At 37.2% G+C, this 24,891-nt stretch overlaps 1 protein-coding gene and 1 pseudogene across 1 annotated transcript; one reads left to right on the forward strand and one right to left on the reverse strand.

The window, feature by feature from the left end:
• Positions 1-14,803: 14,803 nt before the first annotated feature.
• LOC111153989 lies at positions 14,804-15,339 on the reverse strand (annotated as a pseudogene).
• An 821-nt stretch (positions 15,340-16,160) lies between these two features.
• LOC111153990 (olfactory receptor 8B3-like) lies at positions 16,161-24,709 on the forward strand. Its single transcript, XM_022513342.1, is given in 4 exon segments — positions 16,161-16,171; positions 20,642-21,261; positions 21,467-21,729; positions 24,608-24,709. Coding segments are annotated over 4 exon segments (996 nt in total).
• Positions 24,710-24,891: the final 182 nt, after the last annotated feature.

A 24,891-nucleotide genomic window follows, 5' to 3' on the forward strand; every position in this document is an offset into this window, starting at 1 on the left:
TTTTTCTGTCTCCTCTTCTCCCTCTCTGAGCCTCCAGTTAGACATCTATTGGGCTGTTCGATGTCTTATGGCTCACTGATGCTCTATCCATTTTTTTTCTAGTCGTCTTCTTTTTGTATTTCATTTTGGGTAGTTTCTATTGCTGTTCAAGTTCACACATCATTTCTTCTGCAGTATCTGATCTAGTTTTAACCCCATGCAGTATATATATTTTTTACATAAACTCTTTCTTTTATATTTATAGAAAAATTACAAAGCTAGTACAGTTACAATGTATTCAATATCCAGTTCCTGCTGTTATTTTACATTAGTCACAGTTAATGAACCAGTATTGATATATTCTTAGTTAAAGCACATACTTGATTCATATTTTCTTAATTTTCATCTAATGTCCTTTTTCATCTAATGTCCTTTTTCAATCATAGGATCCCACTTAGGATACCACGTTGCCCTGAGTAGTCATGTCTCATTAGGCTCCTCTTGCCTGCCATAGTTTCTCAGACTTCCCATGTTTTGGATTATCTTGACAGTTTAAAACGTATTCATCAGGTATTTTGTAGAATATCCCTAAATTGGGTTTTCTGATGTTTTCCTCATGATTTTTTGTGATTATGTATTTTTGGATTTGGCATACTTTTCATTTCATACATTGTATTTTTTAGGTCAAGGAGGTCAATTTCAGTATTTTCATATCTTTGTCTTTCCTTACCATGTCTTTTTTTTAAAAATCTTGTAGAACTTATAGAATATATTAGTAACAGCTCTTTTTTTGTTCTTATATACTAGTTTTATTTATTTTTTAAACTTTCTAATTTAATTTCATTTTTTAAATTTAATTTTATTTTTAATTTAATTTTATTTTTAAATTAAATAAGTTAATTTATTTTTTCGGTTCCAAGATTCATTGCTTATGCACCACACCCAGTGCTCCATGCAATAGGTACCCTCCTTAATACCAACCCCAGGCTCACCCAACTTCTCCCCCACCCCCCACAACCTTCAGTTTGTTTATCAGAGTCCACAGTCTCTCATGGTTCATCTCTTCCTTTGATTTCCCCCAACTCACTTCTCTTTTCCTTCTCCCAGTGTCTTCCGTGTTAATATTTATGCTTCACAAGTAAGTGAAACGATATGATAATTGACTCTCTCCACTTGACTTATTTAAAAGATTTTATTTATTTATTTGTGAGAGAGAGAGAGAGAGCATGAGAAAGTGAAAGAGAGCATGAGCAGTAGGGAGGGGCAGAGGGAGAGGGAAAAGCAGACTCCCCACTGAGGAGGGAGCTCAATGCTGAGCTTGATCCTGGGACCCCATGATCATGAACTAGGGCAAAGGCAGATGTTTAACTTACTGAGCCATCCAGGCACCCCTCTTATATACTAATTTTAAAATATGTGTTATTTCCTAGTATGTTTCTACAAGTTGAGTTTTTTTCATATTATACATGAAATTTTCCTACTTCTTTGCCTCCCTGGTTTTAAGCTAGTTTTGAATTGGGTTTTCTATAATTTTAACCATGAAATTTGCTATACTTTTAAACTGAAATTATTCATTTGCAAATATTACATACGAAAAAAAATTGATATTAAATGTTGGCCGTCACTATTGGTGATAAAAACAGAAACACATAGCTTAAATGGTAGAGGTGAATTTTGTATTATTGTTTCTCTGGGATTTCTTTGTGTGTTTATGTCAACTTCAGTTAATTTCCCCTAGGCTTGAGAAGTGGAGTCAATATAAATCAAGATATCTAACACCCAACTCATCCTTTGTAAAATTACTGACCCATCTGGCTCAGTATTATGTCTCTGAGGGTTCCATGGAAAAATGTGGATGGACCTACTCATACTAATATTAGTGATTAGAGACATGTAACAAAAAACACACATTAGGGGCGTCTGGGTGGCTCAGTCAGTTAGGCATCCGACTCTTGATTTCAACTCAGATTATGATATCGGGGTTGTGAGATTGAGCCCCGCATTGGGCTTTGGACTCAGAAATCTGCTTGAGATTCTCTCTCTCTCCCTTTCCCTCCCACACATGCATGCGCTCTCTTGCTCTCTCTCTCTAAAATAAATAAATCTTTAAACACACACACATACACACATACACACACACACTAGTTTTCTCTAAATACTGTGAGATCTGATGAACAATATATTGTTTAAAATATTGAGCTATATACATTTTTACACAAATACATTTTACTTACAAAGTTTTATAAAAATGTCTCAACTTTTGTTTAATAAGGTCTAACTTATATATAGTAAAATATACAAATATGCTGTATACACCTTGGTGACTTTTTGGCCTAAGTATAAGCTCAGTTTAATCACTGCCCAGAAAAAGATATGGAACATATCCATGAACTCAGAAATTTTCCTCGTGTCTCTTTCTGGCCAACAGAAACCCACATCTACCACTTGAGGGAAACATTGCTCTGAGTTCTACCACTTTAGAATAGTTTTGCCTGTTTTTAAAAATCTTATAAATAAAATCATACTGTTTGTGCTTTTTTGTGTCTGTCTTCTTTCTTTGACATAATCATTTTTATATTTTAACCATATCAGTGCATATATCAGAAAATTACTTCTATCCCATTGAATGTATTTTATCCAATTTACTCATCTATTCTCTTATTGATGGAAATTTAGGTATTATAAATAAAACTTCAATAAATATTTTTGCATAATTTCTTTTGGAAATACCCTAATTTCTCTAGATATATAGTTAACAGGGGAATGTCTGGATCCAAGGCTACATGTATGTGTATCTAATAGAAAACTCCAATTTGGGGCACCTGGGTGGCTCAGTGGGTTAAGCATCTGCCTTCTGCTTAGGTAATTATCCCAGGGTCCTAGGATCGAGCCCCACATCAGGCTCTCTGCTCAGCAGGGAGTTTGCTTCCCCCTCACACCCGCCTGCCTCTCTGCCTACTTGTGATCTCTATCTGTCAAATAAATAAAATCTTTAAGAAAAAAAGAAAAAGAAAGAAAACACCAATTTGTTTTCCAAAGTACTTGTACAATTTTACTGTGTACACACAGTGTACAAAAGTTCTAGCTGTTCCACATCCACAGTACATTTGGTATTTTAGCTGTTCTATTGTGCATACATTGGTATCTCATAAGAATTTGAATTTGCATTTCCTTAGGTCAAAGGATGCTGAAATAAAGCCTTTCAGATTTATTCATATTTGAGCCTCTATTGCTTCTTGGAATGACAACTTTAAAAAGTTTGCTAAAAAAAAATGAATACCCAACTTTTGTAGCAACATGGACGGGACTGGAAGAGATTATGCTGAGTGAGATAAGTCAAGCAGAGAGAGTCAATTATCATATGGTTTCACTTATTTGTGGAGCATAACAAATAGCATGGAGGACATGGGGAGTTAGGGGAAGGGATTTGGGGGAAATTGGAAGGGGAGGTGAACAATGAGAGACTATGGACTCTGAAAAACAATCTGAAGGGTTTGAAGAGGTGGGGGGGTGGGAGGTTGGGGGAACCAGGTGGTGGTTATTGGAGAGGGCACGGATTGCATGGAGCACTGGGTGTGGTGCAAAAACAATGAATACTGTTACGCTGAAAAGAAAAAAAATCTTAAAGAAAAATCAATACTGAAATTTCCAACTATTACTGTAAAAAAATAATAAATAAATAAATAAAAAGTGTGCTAACTGGACAGATTAGAATAAAAATAAAGCTGTCTTTGTACTCAGATGACATGATTGATTATCTCCATAGATAATTCCTCAAAACTGATAACAAGAACAACTACAAAAACAGACAAACAAAAACCTGGAATTAGTAAGTGACTAAAAGCAAGTCACGGGACACAAAGTTAATAAAAAAGTTAATTTCTTTACTATATATCAGCAATTGGGTAATTGGAACTTGAAATGGAAAACACAGTACTGTTCATACTGCACCTCTATCGCCATCCCTAGTAAAGAAGAAATACCTAGTTATAAACTTAACAAAATATGTGTCAGATCTAGATGTAGAAAACTACAAAACTTTGATAAAAGTAATCATAAAAGATCCAAATCAATGGAAAGGTATTCTATGTTAATGGATTGGAAGATTCAATAACCTTAAGATATCAATTCTTAACTTCATCTATGGAATCAATGTGATGCCCATCCAAATCCCAGTAAGTTCTTGTGGATAGCAACAAACTGATTCTAAATTTATATGGAAAAGCAGAAGAGCCAGAATATAAAATACAATACTGAAGGGGGAAAAAAAAAGTTGTAGGACAGACATTGTCCAACTTCAAGATCACTGCAAAGCTGTAGTAATCAAGACAGTGTGATGAAAGAAAAGACACATAGAACAATGTATCAGAATAGAGAGCCCAGGAATAAACTTACAAAATGTAGACAACTAACTGGTCATTGACAAAGGAACAAAGGCAGTTCAAGTTGAGAAATAGTAATCTTTTTAACAAACAGTGCTGGAAAAATCATTTTATGTCTAAAGATATTTAGACATAAACCTTATACTTTCAAGCACACAAGCCTCAAAATAGATCATAGACCTATTGTAAACTCAAAATTCAAAGTGTAAATACAAAACTTCTAAAGGAACTCATTATAGAAAATTTAGGTGAATTTGGGTTTGAATTTGAGTTTTTAGATACAACACCAAAACATGATATGAAAAAAATTGAAAAGTCAAATTTTATTAAAATTAAAAACTTCTCTGTGAACAACATTAAGAAAAGTCAAGCCACAGAATGGGAAAAAATATTGGCAAACACATACCTGATCAAGTTCTTGTGTCCACAATATGAAAGAGTTCTAAAACTCAACAGTGAGAATACAAACAACTCATAGAAGGAGGCAAAGATCTGAACAAACACCTAACCAAAAAAGATATGCAGATGGAAAAAAAAACATTTGAAAATTTGCATGACATTATTTATTTTTAGGGAATTTTTAATTCAAATAACAATGGGATACCACTGCAAATCTTTTTTTTTTTAATTTAATTCTTTTCTGCTTAACAGAATTCATTGTTTATGCACCACACCCAGTGCTCCATGCAATACGTGCCCTCCATAATACCTACCACCTGGCTCCCCCAACCTCCCACCTTCCACCCCTTCAAAACCCTCGGGTTGTTTTTCAGAGTCCATAGTCTCTCATGGTTCATCTCCCCCTCCAACTTCCCTCAACTCCCTTCTCCTCTCCATCTCTCTATGTCCTCCATGTTATTTGTTAAGCTCCACAAATAAGTGAAACCATATGGTAATTGACTCTCTCTGCTTGACTTATTTCACTCAGCGTAATCTCTTCCAGTCCCATCCTTGTTGCTACAAAAGTTTGGGTATTCATCCTTTCTGATGGAGGCATAATACTCCATAGTGTATATGGACCACATCTTCCTTATCCATTCGTCCGTTGAAGGGCATCTTGGTTCTTTCCACAGTTTGGCGACCGTGGCCATTGCTGCTCTAAATGTTGGGGTACAGATGGCCCTTCTTTTCATGACATCTGTATCTTTGGGGTAAATACCCAGTAGTGCAATGGCAGGGCCATAGGGAAGCTCTATTTTTAATTTCTTAAGGAATCTCCACACTGTTCTCCAAAGTGGCTGCACCAACTTGCATTTCCACCAACAGTGTAAGAGGGTTCCCCTTTCTCCACATCCTCTTCAAGACATGTTGTTTCCTGTCTTGCTAATTTTGGCTATTCTAACTGGTGTAAGGTGGTATCTCAATGTGGTTTTGATTTGAATCTCCTTGATGGCTAGTGATGATGAACATTTTTTCATGTGTTTGATAGCCATTTGTATGTCTTCAGTGGAGAAGTGTCTGTTCATGTCTTCTGCCCATTTTTTGACCTGATTGTCTGTTTTGTGTGTGTTGAGTTTAAGAAGTTCTTTATAGATCCTGGATATCAGCCTTTTGTCTGTACTGTCATTTGCAAATATCTTCTCCCATTCCGTGTGTTGCCTCTTTGTTTTCTTGACTGTTTCCTTTGCTATGCAGAAGCTTTTGATCTTGATGAAGTCCCCAAAGTTCATTTTCGCTTTTGTTTCCTTTGCCTTTGGACACATATCTTGAAAGAAGTTGCTGTGGCTGATATCAAAGAGGTTACTGCCCATGTTCTCCTCTAGGATTCTGATGGATTCCTGTCTCACGTTGAGGTCTTTTATCCATTTTGAGTTTATCTTTGTACGTGTATGTGTATGTGTACGTGTAAGAGAATGGTCAAGTTTCATTCTTCTACATAAAGCTGTCCAATTTTCCCAGCACCATTTATTGAAGAGACTGTCTTTTTCCCACTGTATATTTTTTCCTGCTTTGTCGAAGATTATTTGACCATAGAGTTGAGCGTCCATATCTGGGCTCTCTACTCTGTTCCACTGGTCTATGAGTCTGTTTTTATGCCAGTACCATGCTGTCTTGGTGATCACAGCTTTGTAGTAAAGCTTGAGATCAGGTAACGTGATGCCCCCAGTTTTGTTTTTCTTTTTCAACATTTCCTTAGCAATTCGGGGTCTCTTCTGATTCCATACAAATTTTAGGATTATTTGTTCCAGCTCTTTGAAAAATACCAGTGGAATTTTGATCGGAATGGCATTAAAAGTATAGATTGCTCTAGGCAGTATAGATATTTTAACAATGTTTATTCTTCCAATCCAAGAGCATGGCATGGTCTTCTATCTTTTTGTGTCTTCTTCAGTTTCTTTCATGAGTGTTCTGTAGTTTCTCAAGTACAGATCCTTTACCTCTTTGGTTAGGTTTATTCCCAGGTGTCTTATGGTTCTTGGTGCTATAGTAAATGGAATCAATTCTCTAATTTCCCTTTCTGTATTTTCATTGTTAGTTTATAAAAAAAGCAACTGATTTCTGTACATTGACTTTGTATTCTGCCACGTTACTGAATTGCTGTATGAGTTCTAGTAGTTTGGGGGTGGAGTCTTTTGTTTTTCCATATAAAGTATCATTGCAAATCTATTACAATGACTACAGAATTGAGAAACTGGCAGTACCAGATGCTGACAAGAATGGGAGCAATAGGAGCTTTCATTCATTGCTGTTGGTAATACAAAGTGGTACAGCTACTTTTGAAAAAAGTTTAGTCGTTTCTCATAAAAGCAAATTACAGTCTTCATTTACAATCCAGCAGTCATGCTCCTAGATATTTCCCAATTGATTTGAAAATTCATGTCCATACAAAAACCTTCATCTGATTGTTTATAGCAGCTTTATTTATGATTGCCAAAAAGCAAACAAGATGTTCTTAAAAAGGTGAATGGATAGGGGTGCCTACGTGGCTCAGTTGGTTAAGCCTCTGACTCTTGGTTTTGGCTCAGGTCATGATCTCGGGGTCATGAGATCGAGCTCCACATTGGGCTCCATGATCAGTACAGAGTCAGCTTGGGACTCTCCCTTTCTCCTTCTCACACATACTCTCTCTAAAATATAAAAAATAAAATCTTTAAAAATAAATGACCAAGATGCCCTTCAATGGACGAATGGATAAGGAAGATGTGGTCCATATACACTATGGAGTATTATGCCTCCATCAGAAAGGATGAATACCCAACTTTTGTAGCAACAAGGATGGGACTGGAAGAGATTATGCTGAGTGAAATAAGTCAAGCAGAGAGAGTCAATTATCATATGGTTTCACTTATTTGTGGAACATAACAAATAGCATGGAGGACATGGAGAGTTAGGAGAAGGGAGTTGGGGGAAATTGGAAGGGGAGGTGAACCATGAGAGACTATGGAGTCTGAAAAACAATCTGAAGGGTTTGAAGAGGTGGGGGGGTGGGAGGTTGGGGGAACCAGGTGGTGGGTATTAGAGAGGGCACGGATTGCATGGAGCACTGGGTGTGGTACAAAAACAATGGATACTGTTATGCTGAAAATAAATTAAAAAAATGATAAAAAAAAAAAGTAAATGACAATACAGACAAAGGGCTGGTATCCAGGGTCTATAAAGAACTCCTCAAACTAAACACACACAAAACAGATAATCAGGTCAAAAAATGGGCAGAAGACATGAACCGACACTTCTCCAATGAAGACATACAAATGGCTAACAGGCACGTGAAAAAATGTTCATCATCACTAGCCATCAGGGAGATTCAGATCAAAACCACATTGAGACACCACCTCACACCAGTTAGAATGGCCAAAATTAACAAGACAGTAAACAACGTGTGTTGGAGAGGATGTGGAGAAAGGGGAGCCCTCTTTTACTATTGGCAGGAATGCAAGTTGGTGCAGCCACTTTGCAAAACAGTGTGGAGATTCCTTAAGAAATTAAAAATAGAGCTTCCCTATGACCCTGCCATTGCACTACTGGGTATTTACCCCAAAGATACAGATGTCATGAAAAGAAGGGCCATCTGTACCCCAACGTTTATAGCAGCAATGGCCACGGTTGCCAAACTGTGGAAAGAACCAAGATGCCCTTCAACGGATGAATGCATAAAGAAGATGGGGTCCATATATACTATGGACCATCATAAAGGATGAATACCCAACTTCTGTATCAACATGCACGGGACTGGAAGAGATTATGCCAAGTGAAATAAGTGAAGCAGAGAGAGTCAATTATCATATGGTTTTGCTTATTTGCGGAGGATGAGGAATAACATGGAGGACATTGGGAGATGAAGAGGAGAATGGAGTTGGGGGAAATTGGAGGGGGAGACGAACCATGAGAGACTCTGGGCTCTGAGCAACAATCTGAGGGTTTTGAGGGACAGGGGGTGGGAGGTTGGGTGAGCCTGGTGATGGGTATTATGGAGGGCGCGTATTGCTTGGAGCACTGGGTGTGGTGCATAAACAATGAATTCTGGAACACTGAAAATAAATTAAAAAAATAAATAAAAATAAAAAAATAAAATATACTTCTCAGCTTGCTTTTAAAATAGAAAAAAATAAAAGTGAATGGGTTAAGTTTGGTATATCTGTATAGGGGAATATTATTCAGACATAAAAAGAAATGAGCTATCATGCTGTGAAAAGCATGTAGGAGTATTGAAGATGTATTTCCAAGTAAAAAAGCCATCTGGAAAGGCTACATACTATTTTGTTTCGAACTGTATGATATTCTGGAAAAGGCACAACTATAGAGACAGTATAAAGATCAGTGGTTGTCAGGTTTTTGGAGGGAGCAGTGAGGGATGAATAAAAGAAAGATTGGGGATTTTTAGGACAGTGAAAGTATTCTGTGTGATACTGTAATGATAGACAAATGATGTTATGTATTTCTCAAAACTCAGAGCATTACAACACAAAGAATGAAGCTTAATGTTTGAAAATCTGTGAAATCATTTATGAAGTCAGGACAATACCAGGAGGGAACACATAATGAAAGGAGAATCTTAGTGTATTACAAAATTATGAAACTTCAGTGAAGGAGGTAAGGGGAATAGGAGGTAGAAATGAGTGAAATTTGTAAGACTGAAAGCAAAGGAACTGCTCATAAGCACTGTGCTCTGGTTGATGAAGTTGGTTTCTATGGGAGTATGGGTTAAGAATTCTGATACTGCTGTCCATGTACGCTGGAACTGACCAATTATGTAAATGGATAGTGGAAGGTGAGAGCCAGGTTTCTTGCTGTTGGAGTGGGAATTTACAAATACGTAGAATTAAAAGGAGGCTAGAATGATGAATGTGATAATAGTTTAGAGTTGGAGACATTAGTAAGAACTCATATTTAGCTTAATAAAGATAAAGATGCTACATATAGACATATTCATACATACATGTATATGCATCTGTTAGTATACAAAAATATTTCTTTGTCTTATCAACTGAAAGGGCCTTAAAGGAATGACACTCTTGTGGCAAGAAACACAGCTAGCATTGAGATCTTGTTTTCTAGTACCATTTCCTAATGAAAAGAATTTAATACTGTTCCAGGGCAGGTGATAACCAAGATGAGCCTGAAGCATCTTGTAATGCCACGAAGTAGGGAAGTGCTCTACACACACACACACATGCACACACACACACACACACACACACACACACACAATGGGGGTATTTCAAAGGGGTGTAGGAGCCAACCAAAAGAGCTCCATTGGAAAATTTGAGCTAGAAAATTTGAGTAAATAAAGTAGTATTGGATTATAACCCAGTGTATAAGTGTGGTAAATTGATAAAAATAAATAATTCAATAAATAACTTCCTATTCCTTAAGTGTGAGCTGCTCATAGTATGACTCCTTCCTAAAAGTATGGAAGTTGGGGTATGGAGAGCATGACTTTACAGTGGAGAAACCTGATAAACACTACTTCAGCCAAGCGATCAAGGTCACAATGAATATTCATCAATCATAAGGATAGTACATATTCTTGATATAATGTGGTGAAAATGGCATTACCTCTGTGACCTGCCTCTCCCAAGCCCATAACCCCAGTGTAATCATTACAAAATCATCAAATTCCAATAGAGGGACACCCTATAATAAACCTAGGAAGTGCTCTTTAAAACTGTAAGGTCATCAAAAACAAGGGAAGTGTGAGAAACTGTCAGAGCTGACAGGAACCTAAAGAGGCATGACAAATAAGTGTAATCTGGGATCCTGAAAAGAAAGACAATTAGATAAAAGCCATTTCTAAATCAATTATGGATTTCAATTAATAATGCCTCAATACTGGTTCATTTATTGTAATGAAGGTACCATATGATTATAAAATGTTAGTATTAGGACCAACTGGGTGCTGAGGGATATATGAGAACTCTGTACTATCTTGTCAATTTTTCCATAAATAGAAAACTTTTAAAAAGGTCTAAAAATATTAAAAACATGACAAAAGAACTTGGGAGATGTAGCAAAGCTTGTCCCCAGAAAATAATTATAGCTACAAACATTATCTGAAATATGGTCTCCCTATATCGGGAGGCAAAAATTATTATCACCGCTGATGGGAAAGCAAGACTGAGAAGTCTGCACAAGCAAACCTTGTTGAACCTTATTTTTCTAGTTGCTTCTTCACAATTAGCTATTCTAGCTAAAGCCCCTTTGCCTTGTCATGTTTCCATAATTTGCTACTCTTTGTCCAACTTAGCATTTTAAGTACTTGGCTCTAAGCAGTTTCTTTTGGTCTTCACTTTTTTTGTGAAGGCTTCCATGCACATGTAAAAATAATTAAAATGTGTATGTTTTCCCCCTACTAACCTGTCTTAAGTCAGTTTAATTCTTACAACCAGCTGGAGACCGTAAGAGGGTAGAAGAGAAATTTTTCCTCTTCAGAATACAGTTTTCATAATTTTACTACCTATATATGTACCAGGAACTTACAATTAGTTTAGTTTTATATATTTAAAAATTTATTCAGTTATTAAGGAGGACACGTTTGCATGGAGCACTGGGTATGGTGCATAAACAATGAATCTTGGAACACTAAAAAAAATAAAATTACAATATTAAAAAAATTTATGTTTTCATACTGTGCCTGGCCTTTTGAATTTTTTTAAATTCTTTTAATTTATTTTCAGCGTAACAGTATTCATTGTTTTTGCACCACACCCGGTGCTACATGCAATCCATGCCCTCTCCAATGCCCACCACCTCGTTCCCCCAACCTCCCACCCTCCACCCCTTCAAAACCCTCAGATTGTTTTTCAGAGTCCATAGTCTCTCATGGTTCATCTCCCCTTCCAATTTCCCTCAACTCCCTTCTCCTCTCTAACTCCCCTTGTCCTCCATGCTATTTGTTATGCTCCACAAATAAGTGAAACCATATGATAATTGACTCTCTCTGCTTGACTTATTTCACTCAGCAAATCTCTTCCAGTCCCGTCCATGTTGCTACAAAAGTTGGGTATTCATCCTGATAGAGGCATAATACTCCATAGTATATATGGACCACATCTTCCTTATCCATTCGTCCGTTGAAGGGCATCTTGGTTCTTTCCACAGTTTGGCGACTGTGGCCATTGCTGCTATAAACGTTGGGGTACAGATGGCCCTTCTTTTCACTACATCTGTATCTTTGGGGTAAATACCCAGTAGTGCAATTCCAGGGTCATAGGGAAGCTCTATTTTTAATTTCTTGAGGAATCTCCACACTGTTCTCCAAAGTGGCTGCACCAACTTGCATTCCCACCAATAGTGTAAGAGGGTTCCCCTTTCTCCACATCCTCTCCAACACATGTTGTTTCCTGTCTTGCTAATTTTGCCCATTCTAACTGGTGTAAGGTGGCATCTCAATGTGGTTTTAATTTGAATCTCCCTGATGGTTAGTGATGGTGAACATTTTTTCATGTGTCTGATAGCCATTTGTATGTCTTCATTGGAGAAGTGTCTGTTCATATCTTCTGCCCATTTTTTGACATGATTATCTGTTTTGTGTGTGTTGAGTTTGAGGAGTTCTTTATAGATCCTGGATATCAATCTTTTGTCTGTACTGTCATTTGCAAATATCTTCTCCCATTCCGTGGGTTGCCTCTTTGTTTTGTTGACTGTTTCCTTTGCTGTGCAGAAGCTTTGGATCTTGATGAAGTCCCCAAAGTTCATTTTGGCTTTTGTTTCCTTTGCCTTTGGAGACATATCTTGAAAGAAGTTGCTGTGGCTGATATCAAAGAGGTTACTGCCTATATTCTCCTCTAGGATTCTGATGGATTCCTGTCTCACGTTGAGGTCTTTTATCCATTTTGAGTTTATTTTTGTGTACAGTGTAAGAGAATGGTCGAGTTTCATTCTTCTACATATAGCTGTCCAGTTTTCCCAGCACTATTTATTGAAGAGACTGTCTTTTTCCCACTGTATATTTTTTCCTGCTTTGTCGAAGATTATTTGACCATAGAGTTGAGGGTCCATATCTGGGCTCTCTACTCTGTTCCACTGGTCTGTGTGTCTGTTTTTATGCCAGTACCATGCTGTCTATACTGCCTAGAGCAATCTATACTTTTAATGCCATTTCGATCAAAATTCCACCGGTATTTTTCAAAGAGCTGGAGCAAATAATCTTAAAATTTGTATGGAATCAGAAGAGACCCCGAATCGCTAAGGAAATATTGAAAAACAAAAATAAAACTGGCGGCATCACATTACCTGATTTCAAGCTTTACTACAAAGCTGTGATCACCTTTTGAATTTTTAATTAAAAAATCATGTTTGGTATTTATTCTTTTCACATAGATGTAGTAGTTATTCATTTGCTTTCATTCTGGACTGCCAGGGTCTGTCTAGGGAATATCTGCTCAGATCATTTGGCATTTAACTGGCCCCTTCCCCCAAATCTCTTACATCTTCTCCATCGCCCTTTCTTTCGTTAAAGTAGGCTTGAATTTTTTTTTCCCCTTTTCTGAAACCCTGCACCTTTATTGAGACCCAGAACATGTTGCTCTGTCTATACTAAAACGGGCATTCACCTGTGAAAAAACTGTGGTAGTTGCAGACACCTGCCACATTCTAAACACTGAATAATGTCCTAAGGTTTTTCTCCTCAAAATTTGGTCAACTGAGCAGCAGCTTCTGCATTAGCTGGGAGGTTATCAGAGATTCAAAACCAAGTACCCCACTCCAGATTTACTGAATTAGATTCTGTTTTCCCTTTTCCCTCTTGGAACTTGAAGATTTAATTTTCTTTTTACTACCTCTGGTATTTACGTTAAAAAATATATTAACTAATGTTTCTGGATGTTATAGCGGGTTAGTTCAGTGTGACATAATCCTGCAAATTAAGAATCTATTCAGTCACAAATAAGTTTTCCTCTTCTGTATGATAATGCACTATAAGGCTTAAATTACCACTGAATTTGACAAATTAGAGCATACAGGGCTTGAGTTGCTTAAAAAGGAGTCAAGAGATGGTTTGGTATATCTCATGAAAAGGGTGATTATTTGATATACTTTGTTATAATTAAATTAGGCTAAGGTGACATTTATGTAGATGGAACAAAGGAAATGAATGAAATAGTTTTGCAATGTAAGGATAAACTCAGAGTCTCTCTACTCTCATTCTGTATTTGCACATATTAACACTGGTTATATTAAAGGTGAAAGAATGACTTTCAACTCTAGGTTAGAACCTTAGCATAAAACTCTTCTTGCAATATGATTTGATATAATATAAACTTAGAAGGAGTGTTTCTTGTTCTTACATCACCTGAATAAGAGTTCTTAACATTTCCATAGAAAACACAATATTTAATGAATCTCCAAGGTCCTCATCATTGCTGCAGCCCAAGGAATGTCTGTCTTGTGGGATATATTTCAAATTTGTCCCGAGGAATGTTTAGTTCCCTTGTAATTTTGAGGAGTCTGAATATAATAATTGGAACCCATTTTAGTAATGGTTGGGTTTTAAATTATCCTAAGTATAAAACCCATATGAGGGATTTCCCAAATATTTTTTCTTGACCTCTGCTCTTTTTCTCTTTACCCTCTCTCTGAGTTCACATAATGTCATGGCTTTAACCTTTAGAGAAATAATTCTCCAAATCTTTTTTTTTTTTCATATTCTGGTCTTTTGTCTTGAACTTTAGTTAGCCTTCATTAGGTTGTATACATCTACTTGGATGTCCAGTTGGCAACTCAAGTCCACCATGGTCAAAACTGAATGTATACGTTTACAAATATTTGTACTCTTCCTGAGTTCCCTGTGTTTATAGTAACACCATAGTTTATCCAAACACCTATGTGAGTATCTTTGGGAATTTTTTGTCTATTTCTATCCCCTTTGTGGGAAGTCCTGAACACATAGTTAGTATAATGGACAAAAAGCAGACAATGTCTACCTGGACCTTAACCTAAATGTGAAATTGGGTCCACAGGGACACTCTTCACCACTTTTCCACAGAAATGTGTTGAAAAAGTTTTTACAACTCAGAACTATGGCTTCCAGAAGGGTAATCAGACTGTACTGATGAGATAGTTTCTGTTGAAGTAGCTATGTTAGGGGACACTGTAGTCGGTCTTGGGTGTGGGGGGGCTCTAGAGTTTTGTGGTGGGGGAATTCTGCCACACAGGAAGTTGATGAAATCTCTCCCAATAGTTCTGAGATTTTTAACCCAAGCCAATGCATCCCTATTGCATAGCTGAGAGCCAATCTGAATTCCAATGTCAAAATTTCACTGATGGGTCTCCATGCTTCTTTGTAGAGACTGGTGAAGGCGGTGGCTGTGTTGGAAGGGGACCCAGAGAGAAAGTCCCGGCTGCTGACACATTCAGTCTTTGTAGAGCTGGGCGATGGTGGTGACTGAGTTTCTGAAGATGTGTTACAGCTTCTGCTGCTTGTGCTCTGGCAGCGTGGTGGCTGCCACCTCCTCCTGCATTTTGGCTCCTACTTGGAGAACCAGTGCTTGGGCCTCTGCTCCTGGTTCAGGGCCTCATCTTCCTTCTTGTGCTCCTCCATCCCCTGTGACCTCTGGCGGCTTAGACAATACAGCTGCGGCCATATGCTCCTCATGTGGGAACCCCTGCACAGGAGTGCTGTCATTGAGCAGCCTGGTCATGACTCCTTGTAGCTATCCAGGCCTCCAGCACACCTCAGCCCCACATGGCCGGGGATGATCCCCACCCTGGGGCTTCCCCACCTCATGGGCCCTGCTAAAGGTCACCTTGGACCTATGGACCTTAACCACTCTCACCTCCCCAGCAGAGTCATCTACTACACTTGCCATGGTGCTACTGACCACCAGGTCCACCTGAAAGACTCAAGGTATTGTTTCTTTTTTATTACACTTTTTTGTCTTTGGTTTTTAGAAATTTGACTATTTTGTGTTTTAGTGTGGATTTCTTTGGGTGTAATCCTGTTTGAATCTGTACATTTGTGTCTTTTGCCAAATTTGGGAAATTTTGAAACTTCCTGCAAATTAAACACTCTTTTAGCGCAGTTTCTCTTCTCTTTCCAGGACTGTGGTGACATGAATATTGGATTTTTTTTTTTGTTATAGTGCTATAGGCCTCTTAGACTCTCTTCAGTTTTTTCCCAGTTACTTTTTTGTATGCTCTTCAGATTGTGTAATCTTTCTTGTTCTACCTTCTAATTCATTGATTCTGGTCCATTTTGTTGTTGAGTCCATTCACAAAGTTACTAATTGGAGCTAAAATATCCCTTTTGTTCTTCTTTGTTTCTCTTATTTCTTTGCTGACATTTTCTGTTTCTTAGCTGAGACTTTGCATTTTTTAATTTGTTTCAAGTGTGTTCATAATGTTTATTGAAACATCTTTATCATGACTTTCAAGTAAGTCTAACATCTCTGACCTCTCAATGTTGGCATCTGTAATTGTCTTTTTTCATTTAGTATATAGTCTTCTTGGTTCTTGGTATGACAAATGACTTTTGATTGAAACCTGCCCATTTTCATATTATATTATGAGACTCTGGATCTTATTTTAATCTTCATTTTAGTCTGTGTTTTTTTGCTTTGTTTCATTTTGTTTTGTTTTCCCCTAACACTGCCCCAGTGGGAGAAGGGAGGGATTATCTTATTACTGCAGGTTGAATTAGAAATTTATGTTCCCCTCTCAGCCTTTGTTGACATTCAAAGGCGGAAACCCCTCAATACTACTGAATGGAAATGGGAATTCTGGCTCCCCACATATTCTTCACAGATGCTGTGGTGAGGGTGGTCTCACTGATGCTGGGTAATTAGAAGTCCTGACTTTCCACTAGGCCTCCTCTGACAACTTCCATGCATGCACGCACGTGTGTGTGTGTGTGTGTGTGTGTGTGTGTGTGTGTGTGTGTGTTTTGTTGATACAACTTAACATAACCTCAGGAGGGTAGACAGGTAGCTTTTGTCTGGACTTTATCAATTTGTCAATTTAATTTTTAAAAATATATGTGCTTATTGAAACTTTTTGTTGCCAGCTTCTCCAAATTTGGGATGTAGGATGCAAAAAGTAATCCAGGGAACTGACTGTGAGTCCTCAGTTCTGTTACAAGTGTATCTCTTCCCCTCTACCTTTAAGAAATGTCTTATGTTTGTTTTATATATATAATGTCCAGGGTTTTTAGTTGTGATAAGAGGAAGAATAAGAGAAAATATACCATCTCCACCCTCCCAGGAGCAAGAGTCCTATTTGGTTCTTTTCAAATTTTCTGCCTGTTAAAATATTTTATTTTATAATTTGTTTTAAGAATATTTGTCATTGCTTATTGAAACAGTTTTATGTTTACTGCATTAAAATTCTTGTCAAATAATTCTAACATCTGGATTATATATAGAGAGAAAAATATAGAGTGAGAAATTTTTTTCACTAATGAAATTTTTCTGTTCCTGGATCCTAGTAGGATTCCGCAATGCATTTAGTTGTTATTTCTCCTTAGTCTTCTCTGATCTCTATTTTCTCAGTCTTTGCCTTTTTTTTAATGACTATAATGATTTTGAAGGGTATAGGTAGATATGTTGAATAATGCCCTTATTTGGGTTTGTATGCTGCTTTTTGATTATTAGATTGGGTTGTACATTTTAGAAAGAATAACGTAGAGTGAGGCGCCTGTCATGGTCTGTTGGATATCAATATGACTTATTGCTAGTGATGTTAACTTTGGTGAATTGCTTAAGGTGGTGTCTGTCAGGGAGAAAAATACACTGTTTTCCCCCTTTCCATACTCAGTCCTTTGGAATCAAGTCATTAAGTCTAGGGGAGAGGAATTAAGCTCTATGTCCTTGAGAGGAGTTATTCTTGAAATTCTTCTCAAAGGACATTTGTTCTTTCTCTCCCATAACAATATAGATCCATGGATATTGAATTTATTTTTTGGGCATCATACTTAGTCAAAAAGCTAAACTCAGGGGTCCATCGACAGATGACTGGATAAAGAAGATGCGATACACACACATACAATGGAATATTACTCAACCATCAGAAAGAATGAAATCTTCCATTTGCAACAACATGGATGGAACTAGAGGGTATTAGGCTAAGCCAAATAAGTCAGTCAGAGAAAGACAAACACCATATGATTTCACTCATATGTGGAATTTAAAAAACAAAACAGATGAACATAGGGGATGGGAAGGAAAAATAAAATAAGATGAAAACAGAGAGGGAGGCAAACCAGAAGAGAGAGTGAACTCTAGGAAACAAACAAGGTTGCTGGAGGGGAGGGGAGTGAAGGGATGGGGTAACAGGATGATGGGCCTTAAGGAGGGCACATGATGTAATGAGAACTGGGTGTTATATGCAACTGATGAATCACTAAATTCTACCCCTGAAACTAATAATATACTATATGTTAACTAAATTGAATTTAAATAATTTTTAAAAACCACAAATATTCACCAAAGCAAAAAAAAAAAAGCTAAATTCAGAGGTTACATATTATATAATTTCATTTCTTGTTCTCTAAAAGCATCAACTGTAGAGATGGAGAACAGGTTGGTGGTTGCTGGAAGATAGATGCAGGGGAGGGGGATTGCTGTGACTATAAAGGGGTAGAATAAAATAATGGAACTTCTGTATCCTAATTGTGATGGTCATTACATGAATCTATACAAGGGATCAGATTGAATTGATCTACACACAGTCACACACACACACACACACACACACACACACACACACACCAAAAGCACTCAGTACATGTAAAACCACTGAAAACTGAATAACATCTGCAGCCTTAAAGTCTAGTTATTGTACCGAAGTCAGTTTCCTGGTTTTGCTTTTATACTACAGTTGTTGAAGATGTCACTGTGATAGGAATCTGGATGGAGTTCAAGGGAATCCGTATATTATTTTTACAATTACCTGTGAATCTATACTCATTTAAGAAAAATTTAGATGCCTTCTCACAAGCACAAGTAGAAATTAATATATATGCTGAAATTCTAAGGTAATATTTTCTTGAAATGGGAGCCTACGAACACTTATTTTTCTTATAGATTTACTTTTAAATGTTGAAAGCAAAGACATATTGAGTCAGAACAGTTTCATGGGATAACGGATTCTTAGTCTATCAAATAACTTCTCATTAAACAATTATCTGCAAACACAATTAAAAGTATCCTTTCACTATATGCCTATAAAATATGCATAAACAATGATTATTTGAAGGTTCTCAAAATATTAAAAAGAGCATAATAAATAAACTTTACTGTTCAGTTCACAAATTCTGGCTAAAACAAATGTGTTACCTAGAAAGATAATTAGTGACATTTTTTAGATTCTATTTATCTGCATCTTTATAAGGGACAGCAGAGGGTCCTTTCTTGTAAAACTTGGGGAATATATAATCCCTGATGGGAAATTAACATTTACTGTCACAATTAGGGTGTAAACTCTGACATCAATTTCTTCCCTATAGAATATATCGTGATAGGAAGATCTTAGGGGAGACCTATACCTAAATTTCTAATGAGGTCCAAAAGAATTATAAGCCTTATGCAAAAGCCTTGTTCTCTATGACATGGTACGTCTGATGTCAGCTCTGTGGTTTCCCTTCGAACTCTCTTAGTAAATTTACAACTAGAAGTTTGATCTACTCTTCAGACCAACTCCTGGAACATTCAGTCTGGGAGATCTATGCTATTGCTCTTTTGCCTACAAATGAAGAAGATCCTGTGACTGTATCTGCTCAGTTTTGATATTATAAAAGCCAGTTCCTACAGGACAGTGGAGGTGAAACTCACAAAGACTCTACACTGAGTTCTCATAATGGAAGGAAAGCGAGTTATGCAAGTTTCTATTTTTCTCTCACTCTGTTGCTGAAAAATGGTGAAAAGTATTTATTTTTAATAACAAGAAACTCAACTATGCAACTCTGACCTTACTGCCTGCATTATTCTCAGCACACCCTTCTGGTGTTGGGATCATCCTCAGTTTGGTAGCAGGAGACCTACAGCAGCTTCAAGTGACATGGTCAGAAAATAGGCACATCGGAGGAAGAAAAGTTTTGGTTTTTTTCCCTAGAAATATTTTTTTGCTGAAATATACTATACATATGGAAAAGTTTACATGTCATAATCAGTATACAGCTTGATATATTTCCACAAATGTTACTAATTTAATCAACATTCAAATATTTCATGCCCTCCTACAAAGCAAAGGAAACTCATCTACTTTGCTTTGTTCATTATCTTTCCAGCTAGGATGGAACAAAGGAAGTGAATGTGTAGAAGCACCCAGTGTCTAGTTAACTACAAATCTTAGGCTATCAAGGGTCTCCTCAATAAGTGTTATCAGTAATTGCCTTCGTGGATTCTTGTAGTAAAGGATTTGGAAACCCTCTGAGACACTTCCTTCTAGGAAGCAAAACATCTGGATGGTTGCTACCCTAGCAGATTTTTCTCTTTTTTGATAGTCATCATGGGGGCACTGACGTATCTGGTAGGGTAATGGAAACATGAGTAGGAATTAGGAAGTGAAGGATAGGATGAGTGGGAAGCAGAGATGGGGATAGCTCCCCACTACCAAAGCTCACCAACAGGTAGCCTTTATCCTCAACTGCTCCATCCCTGTATCTTCTAGTAAAGACAGGAGCAGTTGTTTGTCACATGCTGCTCATGCAACAAGACAGAGTGGTTTTAATGTTGAAAGGTGTATGTGCTAGTCCACTCTGACCTTGTGGAGTGAAGGAGGACTTATATGCTGGTCTGAGTCTTCTTCTCATAATTAAGAGTGTGTAAGGAGGGGGAGAAAGCTGGGGTTTCTATTAATGGGACTTTCTTCTGTCCTCACAGATTTCCAAAGAGGACAATATTGGTTAGAAATGACTCCTCAGTGACTGAATTTCTTCTTGCTGGATTAACAGACCGCCCAGAGCTCCAGCAACCCCTCTTTTTCCTGTTTCTGATGATCTACATTGTCACCGTGGTGGGCAACCTTGGCTTGATCATTCTCATCGGTCTCAACTCTCACCTCCACACCCCCATGTACTACTTCCTCTTCAACCTGTCCTTCATTGATCTCTGTTACTCTTCTGTTTTCACCCCCAAGATGCTGATGAACTTTGTATCAAGGGAGAACATCATCTCCTATGTCGGGTGCATGACACAGCTGTTTTTCTTTCTCTTTTTTGTCATCTCGGAATGCTACATGTTGACCTCAATGGCCTATGACCGCTATGTGGCCATCTGTCATCCATTGCTGTATAGGGTCACCATGTCCCATCAGGTCTGTTGCTTGCTAACCGTTGCTGCATACATGATGGGATTTGCTGGAGCCTCTGCCCACACAGGCTGCATGCTTAGACTGACCTTCTGCCATGTCAATATCATCAACCATTACCTGTGTGACATTCTTCCTCTTCTCCAACTCTCTTGCACTAGCACCTATGTCAATGAGGTGGTAGTTTTGATAGTCGTGGGAATTAATATCATAGTACCCAGTTTTACCATCCTGATTTATTTATTTATTTATTTATTTATTTATTTATTTGACAGAGAGAAATCACAAGCAGGCAGAGAGGCAGGCAGAGAGAGAGGAGGAAGCAGGCTCCCTGCTGAGCAGAATGCCCGACGCGGGGCTTGAACCCAGGACCTGGGATCATGACCTGAGCAAAAGGCAGCGGCTTAACCCACTGAGCCACCCAGGCACCCCAACCATCCTGATTTCTTATGTCTTTATCCTCACTAGCATTCTTCATATCAGATCTGCTCAAGGATGATCAAAAGCCTTCAGTACCTGCAGCTCTCACATCATTGCTCTTTCTCTTTTTTTTGGGTCAGCAGCATTCATGTATCTTAAATATTCTCCTGAATCTATGGACCTGGGAAAAATTTCTTCAGTTTTCTATACTAATGTGGTACCCATGCTCAATCCTCTGATCTACAGTTTGAGGAACAAGGATATCAAGGTTACACTGCAGAATGCCCTGATTAAAATATGGAGAAGAAACATGCTGTAATTACAAGGTATAATGTAAAGGAATTTGATTTTTATAAATTTTTGTTAGTATTTTTCAGGAAGAGGTTTTGGTCATTATCAATATTTATGCAGATTGTGTTATCTATGTTTTAATAGATTCATCTTATCATTTCCCTTATGTCATTTCCCTACATTATCTCATTTTTTGCTTCCATATTCCTGTACCTGATAATAGTTTACTAAATAACTAATAACTAATAACTAATAACATCTTTATAAAAAGAACAAGTATACAGATTCTTTTTTTTTCCATACTGTTTCTGTCTCTGGGCTATTCCTAACCTGGAGAAATCTGATAAAATTCCCAAGTGCCAGAAAGTTGAAATTACAGCTTGCTCACCTAAACCCAGAAGTGTGAATTACTTTAGAAACATTCTTTTTCTTTTCCATATTGTCACTGGTATAGGCAACAGGCTTCTATGAGATGTGTTCATTACAAACTACGTATATAGCTTAAAGTATAATAAAATCCTTTTGGTCTTTTCATTTTGTTCTATTTTCTTACTAACTTTTCTTTTTATTATTCTGTTCTTTCTTGTTCCCTTTGAAAATGGTCAAATCTGTATTACACAGCACCTGCGTTTGGGAACTTCAGTCAGCCCGGTACATTTAATACTGAAGTGAATACATATGACTCCACCTTTTATTGCCAAAAATAGTATTAACATAGTATGACTACAGAAATAATACATATGTATCTCAGGATCCAAATATAGGGGATGACTGGTATATCAAATATTTTGAAAAAGAGCCTAAAGTTCTCACTGTAGTCTGTTATTTATCACTTAAATGAAAATAATACATATTGGAAGAAACATGTTAGACATTATTTTACCTTTTTAATGATGTTTATAATGAAAAAAGGGTATATACTAATGATAATAAACCATTCCTAGCAACATTTTGTGAGCTTACTTAAGTCTGTGTCTTAGTCCATTTGGACTGTTATAACAAAATACTACAGAGTTGGTGGCTAATAAACAATGGAAATTTATTTCTCACAGTTCTGGAGGCTGTAAGTCCAAGATCAGGATGCCAGTACGAATGGCTGAGGGTACTCTTTTAAGTCACACACCTGTCATTATATCCTCACATAGTGGAAGGCACTAGTGATCTATATGGAGCTGTTTTTATTTTATTTTATTTTAATTTTTAAATTTTTTTTATTTTTTAATTTTTATTTTTTAAAGATTTTATTTATTTATTTGACAGACAGAAATCACAAGTAGGCAGAGAGGCAGGCAGAGAGAGAGAGGAGGAAGCAGGCTCCCTGCTGAGCAGAGAGCCCTATGTGGGGCTCGATTCCAGGACCTTGAGATCATGACCTGAGCTGAAGGCAGAGGCTTTAACCCATTGAGCTACCCAGGCTCCCCTGGAGCTGTTTTTATAAGGCACAAATCACCCTCCTGAGAACTCCATTGTCATGACCTAAGCACCTTCAAAAGGCCCCACATCCTGATACGTTTGCAGGTTAGGATTTCAACATTTGACCATAGCACTTTGTCTCACCAAGAAGATAATAAGGATTTAAAGTATATACTGTTTCCTATAATTTTCCTGTTTCTCAATGTTTTTCTCATTTGTATATTTAGAATGTCAGATATATTGGGAGGACAAGAAATACTTGTTGAATTGGATTATCTTGTTTGAATAACAACAATAATGTTTATTGTTAAATCAATAAATTATATCAATGAATATATAATAATATATTAATTAATAAAAGTAATATAATATAATAACAATAATAAATCAGAAAGAACTTTGGGGTATAATTTGTTTGTGGGAGTGGACTGTGGCAGTCATAAGGAGGTGCTGCTCAACTCTTCAAGAGAACCAGCTGTGGGAAGCATTGTTGACTGATAGTCTATAGCTTATACTCCTTTGGATTCACTGTTGTGTTCAGGCAGAGTCCATGCTCACTTTGAGATGTCCCCAGCCAATGACTTAGTGTGATGGGTCATAGAGGGGCTGGCCAATAGCTGTGTAACATAGGTGTCTTCTGATAGGCATTCTTTGTTTAGGTACTTCCAGTCATCCTAACAGAGACATTCTGGAAATGCACTGTAGTCTGAGATTTTCCCACCATGTCTTTCCTTCTCTCTCTTCTTTCTTAGGTGTCAGAGTTTCAACCCAGTTTGAAGATCTTTATCACTGACTCCCTCTCCCTCCCATTTTATCCTTCACAGCTATTTGCCACAATAAATGCCTTGGAGGTCTAATTATTTATTGGCATCTGCTCCTTGGGGACCTCTAGATGACACAGAAGGTTTACACTAACTGATTTTAACACTTAAATTTAGGCTTTGATAATGAAGAAAGATCAGTTTTGTTTTAAAGATAGGTAAATAAGTCATGGTACAGCACAGAAGGTTCAGAAAGAGATCCTTACTTATATAGTCAATTGATTTTTGACCAGGCAACAGAGTAAATCCATAGGGATAGGAAAATATTTTAAGCAATTGATTCTGGAAATTCTGTTCTTGAGAAAACAATTAAGTGATCTCTACCTCACACCATATACAATGATTAATTTTAAATGGATCAGACTATACATGTAAAGGTTAAACATAAATCTTCTAGAAGAAAACATAAGAAAGTATGTTGGTGTAGACATAGATTTCTTAGACTTATTCTAGAAAGCACTAAACTCAAAAGAAAAAAAAAACAAAGACAAAATAAACTTCATTAATATTAGAGCATCAGTTTACCAAAAAAATTCATAGGCAAGCCACAGATTTGAATAATATTTGCATACCTGTATCTGAGTCTCTGATAAAGGTGTTGTAACCATTACATATAACAAGTTAAAAATTAAAAGATACCTCAATAATAAAAGACCATTTCATAAATGGGCAAATGATTTAAAAGCCCAAAGTCCCAAAGGAAGGCACACAAATGGCCAATAAACACATGGAAATGTGTTTAACTTTCTGCTCCTCCTTAGATGCATAGTCAGTAGCTGGACAACACTCCCTGGGCAGCTGTACTGTCCTCCCTTGCTTCATTGCATGGTCTCTGCCCCTTGAGAGGCTCAAGCACTTATTGACCTCCTCATTGGTCTCCCTCCATGTTGGACCCAGCACTGGGG

The sequence above is a fragment of the Enhydra lutris genome, unplaced genomic scaffold (assembly GCF_002288905.1).
Source record: "Enhydra lutris kenyoni isolate GAN:26980312 unplaced genomic scaffold, ASM228890v2 scaffoldscaffold34, whole genome shotgun sequence".
Lineage (NCBI taxonomy): Eukaryota > Metazoa > Chordata > Mammalia > Carnivora > Mustelidae > Enhydra > Enhydra lutris.